This window comes from Penicillium solitum (genome assembly GCF_028829755.1).
Source record: "Penicillium solitum strain IBT 25940 chromosome Unknown utg000008l_segment0_segment0, whole genome shotgun sequence".
Lineage (NCBI taxonomy): Eukaryota > Fungi > Ascomycota > Eurotiomycetes > Eurotiales > Aspergillaceae > Penicillium > Penicillium solitum.
The window spans coordinates 4,068,524-4,081,917 of NW_027072127.1; the positions used below are offsets into that span (position 1 = coordinate 4,068,524).

At 48.4% G+C, this 13,394-nt stretch overlaps 5 protein-coding genes across 5 annotated transcripts; 2 read left to right on the forward strand and 3 right to left on the reverse strand.

Annotated features, from left to right (window-relative positions):
• Window positions 1-1,413: 1,413 nt before the first annotated feature.
• Window positions 1,414-3,970, forward strand: N7455_010831 (uncharacterized protein). The gene is made up of 4 exons (XM_040952997.2): window positions 1,414-1,542; window positions 1,691-1,882; window positions 1,979-2,749; window positions 2,809-3,970. The coding sequence occupies exons 2-4, from the start codon at window positions 1,864-1,866 to the stop codon at window positions 3,720-3,722; spliced, it is 1,704 nt and encodes a 567-aa protein (XP_040816572.2). The 5' UTR covers window positions 1,414-1,542; window positions 1,691-1,863; the 3' UTR covers window positions 3,723-3,970.
• Window positions 3,971-4,813: 843 nt separating this feature from the next.
• Window positions 4,814-5,578, forward strand: N7455_010832 (MARVEL domain-containing protein; the record flags this gene model as incomplete). The annotated part of the gene is made up of 1 exon (XM_040952932.2): window positions 4,814-5,578. One exon carries the CDS (start codon window positions 4,814-4,816, stop codon window positions 5,576-5,578), a length of 765 nt encoding a protein of 254 aa, XP_040816649.2.
• Window positions 5,579-6,229: 651 nt separating this feature from the next.
• N7455_010833 (uncharacterized protein) lies at window positions 6,230-7,698 on the reverse strand (the record flags this gene model as incomplete). The annotated part of the gene is made up of 2 exons (XM_065606531.1): window positions 6,230-7,530; window positions 7,590-7,698. 2 exons carry the CDS (start codon window positions 7,696-7,698, stop codon window positions 6,230-6,232), a joined length of 1,410 nt encoding a protein of 469 aa, XP_065460494.1.
• A 1,554-nt stretch (window positions 7,699-9,252) lies between these two features.
• N7455_010834 (uncharacterized protein) lies at window positions 9,253-10,212 on the reverse strand (the record flags this gene model as incomplete). The annotated part of the gene is made up of 1 exon (XM_040953015.2): window positions 9,253-10,212. The coding sequence occupies one exon, from the start codon at window positions 10,210-10,212 to the stop codon at window positions 9,253-9,255; it is 960 nt and encodes a 319-aa protein (XP_040816429.2).
• A 348-nt stretch (window positions 10,213-10,560) lies between these two features.
• Window positions 10,561-12,162, reverse strand: N7455_010835 (uncharacterized protein; the record flags this gene model as incomplete). The annotated part of the gene is made up of 1 exon (XM_040953153.2): window positions 10,561-12,162. The coding sequence occupies one exon, from the start codon at window positions 12,160-12,162 to the stop codon at window positions 10,561-10,563; it is 1,602 nt and encodes a 533-aa protein (XP_040816441.2).
• Window positions 12,163-13,394: the final 1,232 nt, after the last annotated feature.

The window sequence follows — 13,394 nt, forward strand, 5'->3', positions numbered from 1 at the left end:
CGCTGGCTGGCGTGGTTCCAGCAGTAACTCGAGAAAAGCCGTTTGCGAGGGAGCTCTCACGCGCGATTGAGAGCTCTTGGGAAGGGTGCAGTGTCAAGTCGAAAGGAGCGGGACAATTGGAAATCAAAGATCTGTATAAAGGCGTCACAAGGCTCGATAAAGAGCCCAATGACTACATAGTCTGAGAAATGATTCCTTGTAATGGCGGGGAGGAAGAAGAGAAGGAGAAAAGCGCCGGAACGGGACTCCAAAAGATCCAATCGCCGGTTTCCCCGCTCTCGACGCCTCTCAACGCGCGAATCTTTTACCACTTATGCCGTTCGTGTTTCACTTCTTTTTTTTCCTATTGCTAACGGCGGAACTTAATACTGCTTTTATATACTTTTTTTGCTATTATTTCGGCCAAATATTTACTGTGTACAATGGGTTTGCGGCCCACTAAATTGGGGGTTGTTTTTTTTCTCTCTCTTACTACCACACCAAGATAAAACAATGAGGGAGCTTGCAAGCGAAAGAGAGCTGGCCAGAAAACAAGGCTCACCATGAAATACTTTATAGGGCTACCGGAGTCCTCCTTGGAAACCCGATGCGATTCATCCCAGTGAAATAGCGTAGAGAGCACTGTACGGAGGAGTAGAAAAAGGCCAAAAACAGGCCCAATGGCCTTGGGAGGCTTAACCCGCCAAACTCGACTTCGGATTTTCCTATTCTGTAGGAAGAATAGTAACAACCGATCTTATGATTCCTACTTCTCAAGTTCTGTGTGTCCGGACCATCCTTCGTACCGAGTGTGCCTCTCATTCCGAGCCGAACCCATTTTTGGCACCGGCAGGGCAACTTTAGTCAAGTTGCAAGTTAAAGTGTATTCCTCTCAATATCTCGATAATGTATTTATTATTCCGAGAAGTGGTCCGGGGTGCATTGGTAGTTGGAGAGGCAAAACGAGGCTTTGAGCAAAGCATTGCGGAGGGGTTCAGTAGGTCCTATCACGATCGAGGTTCGTCGCGCGTTGCGCGGGTTAGGGCTATGTTTCGTGGTGTAATCAGCAAATTCATGACCAGCATTCAAGCAATCCCTCACACCATCTCTGAGGGAGTGAGTTTCCTGTGAATGCAGGTACAGGGAGTACCTATCTGGGAGATGATCGGAGAGCGGGACTTTTTATTCCCCTCAAGTAGAGAATCCGTCAGTGCAATGGTTATAATAGACCATCCATGGATGGTATCTGGAAGATACACCAAACATGTGCTCTCAGATGTCCGATCTGCAGATTGTTTCTTCAGAATGGTGTGCCTAGGTAATGCCACTTCTCGCCGAAGTCATTGGGTAGAGGATTACCAAAAGGAGGTTAGCGTGTTTTCTAAATTCCCGTGACTTGTCTCTTTCTCTTCATATCCCTCAACCCCTCTTAGTAGTTATTCTAGTTCCTTTGCCTTGACTCTAACACTGAATCTGGATCCAAGTTTACTTCACTTCCGACCTTGGATCCCATCCCATCGATCTTGAATTTACAAGGTGCTGGGTAACAGCACTATTTTGTGGGTAGGTTGATATTCGTGTCTCCGGGATTGTGGACGGCAGAGGAACGCGGGGATTGGATCGAATCCCAATTATATGTTGACCTCACCGCCTGTAAACTTCTCGGGAGGTTGTTATTGAAAGGCACAAAGCTTATGACCGTGGACCACAGACATTGAAGACATTACCTCCCAATTCGACACTCACCACAACCCCCCGGACTTTTGGATTATTGGCACCTTCAAAAGCATATACGGTGGCGGGGGATAAAAGGACAGAGCCAAAGGGCTGGAATATTATCCTTCTAGCATCGTCGGCAGTTGATGGCGAGCGTGGATATCTTGCATGATGACAGCTACATTGAGTATGTCTGCTCAGGGACATCTGGTCCGGATGATCGGGAATTCCCCAATTCAGGAGAACGATCACCTAGTTGACTGAATACTGACGATGCATGTAGACGGGGTGTTCAATTCGTCTCCTGACACACCCTCTACTATATATCCTGATCGTCTGATCCGTCCTCTACCTAGACGGACCCTCCGTTCACGCCTTTCTTCCGATGCTGCCGACACCCTATTCTATCCCCCTACGCCGCCGGCGTCCCAGATATTCTATGGCGTCTCTGCGGATTCCGAAGAAGCGGTGAATGAATCCAAAGTTTATGTGCAGCAGACCGTGGAGACTGAATTGTCACCAGAGGTTGACAGTCATGAATTTGAGACGTCAATAGAGTTGGAGAGCGGTGATGAAGGCGGTCCGATGGTTGTTCGGAGGAGTGGTGTTATCCGGAGATCTTCGCTCTCACCTCCCGTGTCTGGCACTCCACACAGCTTCCCTCACGACACCCCGCACACAAAATCTTCAACCGGGGACGGTTACGACGCGTTTGAGAATACGAACAACAAGAAAAAGAGAAAGATACCTACGCCTGGAAACTTGGGAGGACACCATTCAGCTCTATCTCCGGAGTTCGCCAGTATGGGGTTGGCAAACTCAACCCCCGTACGGGTTCCCACCCCGACTGATGCCACTGGCACATATTATGGGAGTGGGAACCCTGCGTCTCCTTTAGGGAGTGGGATCTCTGGTTCAGGAAGAGGTCGATTGGGACGTCCTACTGTTCGTAGCAGCAGCAGGAATCCGTTATCGCCCAATGCTCAGCATGGATGGTTGAATGCCCGAACGCCCAATCGGCGGGACGGGTTGATTTCATCCCCTGGCCCTTCTGGTATGCATTTTCCCTCCTTCCTTCCCCCAACACACTGTTTGTTCTAACTTGTGCACCAGGTGAGTCTACTTCGGACCAAGGAATTATCTCGACCGCGATCGCCAACGCCGCAACACACTCCTCTCCACCTCGAGGTCCCAGCAATGTCAGCCTGTTGGAGAAAGAAAAAGAAAAAGAGAAAGAAAATACCACTCCTACGAAGACACAATTCACTTTTACATGTGAGTCCGACTCGTCTAAGGGCATGGCGATGCAACGAAACTATTCAATCCCTTATCGATCCCCCACTTCACCACTCGGTCCGGCAAGTCAAAAACAGAGGGGCTTCTCCACACAAGGAACACAAACTAGCCCCGTGCACAGCAACCGGGCCCCACCCGGTATGCAGGCAACCTCTCAAGGCGGGGAACCAACTTCTGTGGGACCCAAGAAGAAACGGTCTCCAAGCAGCACATATGCACTATCTGCACGTCAACGCAAGGTCCAGCAACAATACACAAACTTTCACCATCCCCCGAGTCTCGAAGACATCTGGATTTGTGAATTCTGTGAATATGAGAGCATCTTTGGACATCCACCCGAAGCCCTGATCCGACAGTATGAGATGAAAGACCGCAAAGAGCGCAAGCGATTGGCGGAGAAGAAGCGACTTTTGGAGAAGGCCAAGATGAAAGGTCGCAAGACCAAGAAGGCGACCAAGAACGCATCGAAGAATGGCTCCCAGCACCCTTACCAGCAGGGATACGACCGCGCTTCGGTGGACCACTCCTCTGGCGGTGGGTCAGGTCTTCACGATGATGAGTACCAGGGACATGAATATGATGATGATGAAAATTCGCCGATCCCACCTTCCGCCCCTGTGTCCCCCTCCGACCTCAGGCCTCCACTACCCACTGGAAATCATCCGAAGATCACTGCGTCTGTTCAAGGTATTAAGGGTGCTGCGGATTCCGGAGCAAGTCGACCGGCATAGTTGACTTACCGCATCCCCATGACTGTTCTTTGGCGTTTCATCATTGCATTTGTTTTTGTTTTTCGATTTTTTTTTCGGGGGGTTGACATGGTGTTCGGGTATTTTCCGAGGGGTGTTCTCGGATTGTTGCATGCAAGGAAATCCCCTCTCAAGCATGTTGGTATGGCGAGCAGCTCATCGGACTTCGTTGAAGTTCCTGGTTATTCTTTGTAATTGTAATGTCCATGATATGTATGTTCTGAATCAGACGTGAAATGATCCAATGTCCATTCTTGTAGCATGTATTCTTTTCTTAGAATAGACACTATATACTTCCAAGGTTGCATACATTTATCCCAAAAATAGAACAGGGGAATTTGATTGGACCTCAAGCAACCCGCACTTTGAAACGATCTCAAACCCCGAGTTGGCGCGCGCGAACTGAAGCTACCCCACCATACCAGGGATCATGAGTTCTGCAAGCCCTAGCTTGCTAGCTTTGTATTAGCGGTTGGTGCCAGGGGGTGTTCGGCATTCTATTTTGATCGACACGTTTCATCTTGTCGTCCCCGAGTCATTGTCTTTGGATGAAAGACGACGATGCACAGTGGAGAAACCCTAGAACCGCGCGCTCAAAGGAGATTCGTTTCATCTTGGGCTGCAGATGTTAGAAAATAGCAACATTGGCCTTTTTCGTCTTCAGGTTCTGACGAATCTGCCCCGGGGAACAAGCATAGGGCTGGTATATAAAGAACAGCCCTGGCTGTGCTATTGATGAAATCCAGACTCGTCTTTCATTCTATTATCATTCTTCTTTCTTTTGTTCTCTTCTATTTCTATTATACGCTTTGAATACGACAGACAACTTTCTCTTTGTCCTCATATCCAACTATACAATCTCGACAATCACTTCGTTCTTCTTATTTGGCATCTGGTCTGCCAAATCTTGGAGCACTCGTCTTATTCTCTTCAAATTCACCTTTCTCTACTTCTTGATATAATCTCTGCGCTGTGCGCCGTCTCCTTGAAGGAATTACCTACATAACTTTGCTTCCATCCACACCTTCCAACTTCCAACTACCTTCCAACTATCACCACATCACCAAAACCAAATGTCTTTCCTCGCCGTCCCCCTCCTCAAACTCGGCTACAACCAGGCCAAAAAGCACAAAGCCAAGAAAGATCTCCAAAAATACCAAACCGCCGGCGTCTACCCCCCAAACTACCAACCAGAGCAACACCCAATGAGCGGCTACCCAGCCGGCGCGACGCCCGGCACAACAATGCACTTCGAGTCGCCCCCACAAGAACAAAGCAAACGCGACAAGCTAACCTTCATGCTATTCACCGGTCTCCGCTTCCTCCAATTCATCTTCGGTCTAACCGTCATCGGCCTATACGGCAGAGACGTCCACCACGACCACTCAGAGAAACACACCTGGCACTCGAAATGGGTGTACGCGCTCGTCACGGGCTTCTTCGCATCCGGCACCGCAGCCGTCCATCTTATCCTGCCGTTCATCATGCGTAAAGCCAAACTCGGCGCGGGACTTGGGCCTGCACTACTGCTGCCGCAGTTTGCGTGGGAGTTTGTTGTTACTGTGCTGTGGTTGACGCTGTTTGGCATCTTTGGGAAGATGTATATTGGTGTTCATCCTTCGGAGAGCTCGAGTTCGAGTTCGAAGACTGATACTACGACTTCTGCGCTTGGTGATGCGTCGAAGATTAATCGGATGAGGCATGCTGTTTGGATTGATATTATTAACTTGGTGTTTTGGGTTATGACTGCGTCTTGGGTTTTGGTGCGCTGGTTGAAGAGTCGCAGGTCGGCTGTTTCTGGGGGTGCGATTGATGCTGAGAAGGGTGAACAGATTTAGATTTTTGAGGGAATGCTCGCTTTGATAGTGGGCTTGTTGGGTGGAATCTGTTATGGATAGATGCCTTGATGGTATCGGATGGAAAATAGGGGGTGAACAGCATTTGCATTTATTTTTCTTTTGCTTTTTGTATCTGGCACTTGGGCTCGGGAGTGGTGTATAGTGCTTTTTGCTTCTTTTCATGGATGGCGTTTTTTTCAATACAAGGCATTTTAATTTTGAGACACCTCGGTGGCTTTGGTTTAAATGTAGTCTCGTCCGTAGAGGTTACTGTGCAAATATTGAAATAGAACAAGCTTTAAGCAGGCACTTGGATATCATGCATATTAATGTTTCTTGTATTCGATTCTCAGGCCATCAATTTCGATACAATAAGCGAATGTAACCTCCTTGTCTTCCATAGTAACTCGTATCGACCCATCAATTTCAATACAATGAGCGAATGTAACCTCCTTGTATTCCATAGTAACTCGCATCGACTATGATCCTCTTCAAGCATCCATCATTTCTGGAATCCTCAGGTCAGCATGCGCTGAGGCATGGTAATGTACAGTATGTTAAGAGCCGGCAAAATCAGGGCCGAATCTGATGTGCCTTACCCATAGTAATTGTGGTCCTCCATTTCAAGGCTCTATCTCTCAGTGATGAGAATCATAGCTTCACTCCCTTCATCGCAGATGTCAACAACGAAGCCTCCTTGACAACGGGGACAATAGAAGGCTGTACAGCCGGGAGGTTTGGGTTAACAGTCTCATGGTGTGAGACCAAGTTCTTGAAGGGCTGCAGGACATGAAGTGTCGAATCAAGAGCATCGATATCCGTCCAGTCTCCCTCAACATCATCAGGAGAGGCAAGCTGCGGCCCACCAGGCATGTCGGGATGGCTCTCCTTAACATTGAATGACGGTGTGATCTTGCAGAAGTCTTCAGGGCTCAACATCGGATGCCGAAGGGAAGAAGCTCGCGGAAAAGGAACAGGGGATGTCTTTTGTGCTGCTTTCACGACCTCGATGGCGGAAGGCTCATCGAGAAACTCATCGTCGAATAGTGGAACAGACGGCTTGGTCAGCTTTGGCTCAGGCGCAATCTCACGTCCCAGATCGCGCGCGATCTGGTCTTCCTCGTCGCGGAAGCTGAGGTGCTGCAACAACCCCAGCTCTACGTAGCTGTCTTCGTAGAGATTGTCGGCCCCATCGGCCTTGTTGGTGGGCTCAGAGCGCCGGCGGATGGGAGGTGCGGCTTTCGGAATGGATGTCTGCGAGGACTTGCGGCGGTTGAAGACTGGGCGGCGACGTGGGCCTCGCCCAGTGCGTGTCGCAGTAAGATAGGTCTTCTTGGAACTTTGCTGGCCCAAGTTCTCTGGAATAGCAGTGGAGTCACCAGCTATGGATGACTTCTTGGAACCCGGGTTGCCAACCTTCTCTGGCATCAAAGTAGACTCGACATCCATCTTCTTCTTGCGACGCTGATGGCCCACGCTGCCTGGGTTGGGGGCGGGCTCATCAGCCATGCTTGCGGTTGGAGAGTTGGAGGGGTCGAGTGTTATTTTTGTGCCGAGGGGAGTATCAAGGAGCAACCGAGTTGCTTTATGTGTTTCAACCTGTGGAGGTTGCGGCTTTTTCAATATTGAGTGAGGAGAACAGGCTCCGGCAGCGCAGCCTGACTGATTCTTATTGATGGGCTTGCATGAATCGTCAATATGGGATTGACATGGTGCGATGCGGAACAAACTTGTGTTTACCTTTTCTTCTTTGTCGCCCGTCTCAGGCAACGGTGGGACGGTCACCCTTTGTCCGACTAATACTGCCGGTGCCTTGATGCGCATGATAAGACGATCTAGAGTATGGGCATTTATGCGGCTCGAGAGTCGTTGAGCACCCCATATTCTCCAGAAGAGATGTTCTAGACGATGTTCGGTCTCATTTTTGCTGGCTAGGTAGGAGGTCGAGTAGGCTATTTGTTGTCAGTCAGCCCGTCCACAACGAGACCAGGAGTAGGGAGTGTTACGTTACCTTGCCAAAGGTTCTTGTAAACACCATTACTTAATGTATCCTGCTCCAAGATCTCGCTGGGTGACACACTTGACATAGCCACCAGACCTTGGGGGAGCTTTGGCTCCATCTTAAATGTCCGTTTTGGTACTCTCGAGATGAAACCAGGATGCTGACTTGGCGGAGAGAAGTACGAGATGAGTGACGTGAGAACGGCAAGACCGAGGAGGGGTCGGCTCAAGTGATACTGTTGAATGGCGCGTGGACCAGTCGTGCTGATGTAAAGTCAAGGCTCGATTTCATCCTTTGTATTCAGCACAAACAGAATGCTGAGAAGAAAAGAAAAGGGAAAAAAAAGAAGGAAAGAAAGGAGCTCGACGGGTGAGCTTCGTAGAGCGAAGTATTCTCGCGTTATTCTTCTGGGTACCTCACTACTTTGAAGTGGCGAGTCGAGACTTTGAAGCTCCAAGATATTCAACGTTGAACTTGAAGTTTATGTACCCCATCAATTAGAGCGTTTGAACATGCTCAACTGGATTTTAGGTATGAAGATCATGACTGTAAAAGCTTTATGCACTCCGCACTCCACAAAGGAATCAAAAAGAAAAAAAAAAGTCGAGAAGTTTAGAGATAAAAGAATTTGAGGAATGTAGTACCCCAGGGTTCGCCCTTGCCTGTAGCGGTCAAGGTGGGGGGAACACCCCCTTAGATTCAAAACCGGACCGAATAGATCTTCCTTAAATCTCCCCTCTACCTTGATCCACCTCGATCTCCTCCCTTAATCCTCCTAAATCTCCTACTTTCTGGAACTTCATCTTCTCGGGATTACCGGGACGGCCCGGGATTGGGCTTCACCGTTTCTAATGGAAGCGCCCAGGTGAAGTCTATATTTACTATACAGGAACAAGAAGAGACTACTACTCAACCACTATAAAGAGGACGAAAACACTGCAATTGAGACTAAAACATAAAAGGATAGGTCGAAAAAGTCCCTTCTCATTGTTACATTCCAAATTGCGCGGCCTTTTGCAAGCAGGGATGTAGCAGACACAGCCCTATCGGCGGCCGACTTGCCAAATGTGATACAGCACCACCCCCAATACCACCTGAAGAAAAACCCTTCAGAGCAAATCAAGGAGCTTTGCCGAGGTGACATTCACAGCCACATGACCCTTGATTCGGTGCATCCAATAGGGGACCATCTCTCAAGTATGCGGTATGCGGAGAAAACCCGGGCAAGCTTGTGATTGGGTCTAGTGTAGTTTCTCCAGGTTGCTCCACTGCAAATCCACTGCAAACGATCTAGAAGATCCAAGTAGAAAAGTGAGGTCGGAAATATTCGATTCCCGAGTCGGCTCATGCAGATATCGAGCTGATACTAGGCCATGGCCCGACTTCTCGGAAAAATTGACTATGCGAAGAAACACTACTTCAAATCTGTCACATGCTACTTTATGTATCTCGACAAGTAGAACAAGAAAGTAAATATAGAAGTGCTGGATGTCGAGACAAAGGCAAGGTCTTGCATAGCAGAGAGACTACCGAACGCGGAAGACCATTGTTCTAGTTTAAATTTACATTCATTTGGTAATAATCTGGAAATAAGCCATTTTCCGCATCAAATTTGCGAGTCCTAGATAGTTCCAGTAGCTATACCTTCTATACATGCATGTACGTACACTATCTACTCACGAAGCCTCAGAGCAACAACCTGTCCACCATAAGAAACACCCCCCTCATCACCTCCACGAGTAGTAACATAAGACACCTTCCCACCCGACACAATCTGCACAGAAGTAGGACCAATAATAGCCAAACTATCACCCTCACCAGCAACAACACTCTGCGTTCCATCCGGCGCAATCTTAACAATGGAATTGGGCGGCTGCGCAACATAAGCATTACCACTATCATCAATAGCAAAATCATCCCAATCGGAATCAGTATCACCAGCCTCGCGCTCCAGACGCGCAATAACCTGAATACGACCGAAGGTCTCTCCATCCTCGCTAACAGACACCCTGGCAAAGATATTAAGCGCGCTATTTGTGAAATAGACATTATTTCCAACAACCTGCAGTCCATTGATACCAATGGGCATAGACGAGTTCGCAGGCGCGGCAAGGGCATCGTTTTTCAACACGACCTTCGAGATACCGGTGGTTATATCGATGCGGAAGATAGATCCCAACCTCGCATCTGCAATTAAAAGGATATGCGGCTGCGACGGCATTGAAGCCATGCCATTTAGCATATCGGCGTCGGGGATGTGGGCGACGGTTTGGATGGTGGGGTTTGTGGCATTCTTGCTGAAGTCGACGGTGTAGACGGTTTCGTTATCGTAGTGGTATGAGCCCCGTACCCCGCCTACGACGGCATACTTGTCATGACCAACAGATGCAATGCCGGTTAGAGCTGTGGCGCCGGGAAGAGTGGCGACGAGCTCGGCTTTTGGATTGCGGGATTGCGGGTTGAGGGTGTAGAGATGGGCTTTGTAGAAGGTTGTAAGGAGGAGATGGCCGTTTGGACGGAGCTCGCTGTTTTCGATGTTGATTGAGCTGGTGAAGTTGAATAGTTGGGTGGTTAATTGAGCGGCTGTAGCACTGGCTAGCATGGCCAGGCTCAATGTGGGATTGAAGCGCATGGTGGTTTGGGGAATATAGTAGGAGGAATAGGACTTCAACTAACAAAGAAGGGGTTGTGTTTTATTTACACTACTTGTAGAGGGACTTTCTTCAGCCTTGAGGGGTTAAGTGGGTTCGGCACGGAGTATGGAAGTGGTACGAGTCGGAGATAAAAGAGATCGACATAAGAGCGAAATAGCCAAGACGGCAAATGGTCAATTTGAGACTTCAACGGGAAATTAGCACCGAGCTATGGGAAAAATACGTTTCAGAATAATGAAATGAGCATATTTGACGGGATAACAAAGTATGTGTTTTGAAAAGCCCTTCCAAGTAACTTTCTAACATGGCTCTATATACAAGATTCGTCATTGTGCGATTGTGCGAGGGTGCTTCGTCTCACGCTCACTATCCCCAGCCTCGCGGGTCCTCTTGCGCCGCTTGGTCAAAAGATCAACAGCAAGCCTCTGCAGTGGGCGCGTCAACCATTCAGACCGCCATTTTGAATATAATGGGTACATAGGCCGTTCAACGGTCCCAAATGCAAAGTCAACCTGGGGCAATGCTTCGAACCACAGAGGACGTCTGAGAGGCTTGTTCGGGAAGTTCAACGGCAAATGACTTTCCGCGTCGATTTCGATAATAATAGGGAGCTCTTGCTTGTCAAAAATCCTTCGTCGCACAAGATATGATCGCTTTAGACTGAACGCAGTATTGAAAACCTGGGGATCGCTGCGTCCGGATGGTAGGCTGCGGCGTGTTTGGGGACAAAGCTCTAACTTTCGTAACCGACCGGATTTCTGGGTTGATGAAATTCTATCCCATATTGCGAGGCATAGGGCCGGATCCAGTATTAGGCTGAATGCTATTTCAGCGACTGCAGACATCTCAAACCTTTTCGGATCATTTGATTGCTCGTAGGGAATAGCACATTCCATATCCAGGGCGAGGAATTCCAGGGAAGGGAATTGACCGTACGCTTCATAAAGTCGTATTTCATCTTCGCTTCCGGCTGTGCGCCGGGTTTCAATGTGCAAGTTTCTTAGACGAGGACAGAGTTTAGCGTATCGCAACACCTGCGTGGAGCAACCTCCCTTCGGTGCCTCAGTTAATGAGCGACTATATGGTCCGGGAAGAAGCTCTAGGCCTTGCAATGTCGGGCCGTGACGCATGAGGATCTTCTCAATGATGCTGGGGCCCAGGTGACTTTGGATCTTCAGATAAGTCAAGGGATTGATCGATTCAAACATCAGCTCCGCTAATCCTTCGCTCAATGAGTTGTCAATGGTAACAGATAGGTTCTGCAGGTTATGGAAAGAATATGTCGAGGCAATTGCTATTGGGATATCATCACCAATAACGGAATCCAGATCGAGTGACTGTAATTCAGAAAAGTCCGTATGTCGGCTCGCTTCGTGGAGTATCTGCCTTTTTTCCTGCCTGAATCGTAATGATAGTGACTTTAGTTTGCCCATCTTGAAAGTCGTAACCGATGAATCAAGCCCCTTTCCTTTGGGAATGGCCTTGGAAAGAGGATAGTGCGACTCATTAATGTCAACATAGAAATGTTTGAGATTAGGAGCGATAGACATAATCCTGTAGATTGTTTCGGTGTAAGTCTCCGGTCCGGTATTCTTGCTCTTGATCCAGGGACTAAAACGAATTCCATGGAGACACGGGGACTGGATGAGATCCATCTCGCAGGCATCCAACGACATGAGATTTGTAAGGGTGAAAGCGTGGATGTTGAGCTTGCATGCTGGGTGGTGTTGGTGCAGGGCTTCCAGTAAGGCCTGTGGAAACATATCCACGACCGCGTAGTTGAGCTCCACTAGATGCTGTATCTTTCCAAGCAGTGAGACTAGTAGTTCCCACTTCGGAGTAGCGAAGACATTACCCTCCGCTAGCCTTTCTACCACTGGGCCGAAATAGGGATTGTCTTCTGGAAAGGGAATTTCACCCATCGCCATGTCGTAGTTGGAGCTCAGCGGCAACCCTGTTTTCCCACAGATAATGTCAAGCCGCCGGGTGTGCTTGTACCAGTTGGCATTTGTTGGGCGAGTCAACACATTCGTAACGGCTTGCTCATATTCCCGATTGTTGTAAAATTGAATAGTGAGGGTTTTATACAGAAAGCGCGCAACCGTATCGTAGAACACTCTATTGACTGTATTCAAGCCTCGTAGACTTTCAGGATACAAATCCCAAATCTACGATGATTGTTAGTAGAGCCGGGAGTGGAGTAACTGGGGAAACAAACTTCCGCAAAAATTAGAGCAAGAATTTCTGGCGGAAGCTTATTCATGATCGACTGATGTAGATCTGGTTGGCCCAGCCAGGCTATCCGACTTGCGCAGGTGCGGAATGAGTACGTTTCAAGCCAAGCTGGGTGGGATGTGGCCCAGAAGCAACGGAAGTGATTCTTTGGCGAGATTTATACCTAAGGAGAAGAAAAGATCGTCATGTAGAGATGGGGGAAGTATCTGGAAAGATGGGTTAGGAGGGAAATAAAAGCAATTGAGTGGGGAGTCTTTGGCCCCCAGACCGACACCCAAAGTATAAGGCACCAACATTACCAAGAGCCTCATTCAAAAGTACACAGTAGTTGACTTGCTTTCCGGTTCTGGTCGGTGAGGTGCAGAGCTGCAGGATATAAAGATAGTTTGGTGAATCCTAAACGCCGGAGAGCTGGCACAGTGGCTTAACGACTCCTTGATGTCTCCAGTTGGGAAACCTCGGCAAGCACAGTACCCGGTTGGGGCCTTCCTTTGAGGCAACACTTTGGACCCAAATAATTTTAGAGTTTGCGGCTTAAAGATCGCATCCATGGATCCGTACAAACATAATCTTGGGAACTACAAACCTTGGAAGGTCCCGAGCGCTTAGGTACCTAGTACCTTCCAAGGTTGGAATCTGAGTAGGGACTTTTGAAATATCAAACACAAGAACAGTGGGCCGCTTATATCTCCTCTGCCATTTACTAAGTAGGGATTCCAATTATCTGATCCATTTGGTTTAAGATGATATTAGGGATGTTATAGCCAAGGAGGTTATAGCCAAGGAGGTTTCTTTGGGTGTCCATATTAGCAAATAACCAACGATCTAAACATTTTCCGACTAAGCACAATAGTGACGGGGAAATCGGAACCTGTTCCGCCCGGGATTCCCAGTTCCAGGTCATCCGTATCCCGGAATGCAGGTG

Coding starts and splice junctions, on each gene's coding strand:
- N7455_010831 (XM_040952997.2), top strand. Junction 2,750..2,808: donor TTCATCCCCTGGCCCTTCTG/GTATGCATTTTC, acceptor CTTGTGCACCAG/GTGAGTCTACTTCGGACCAA.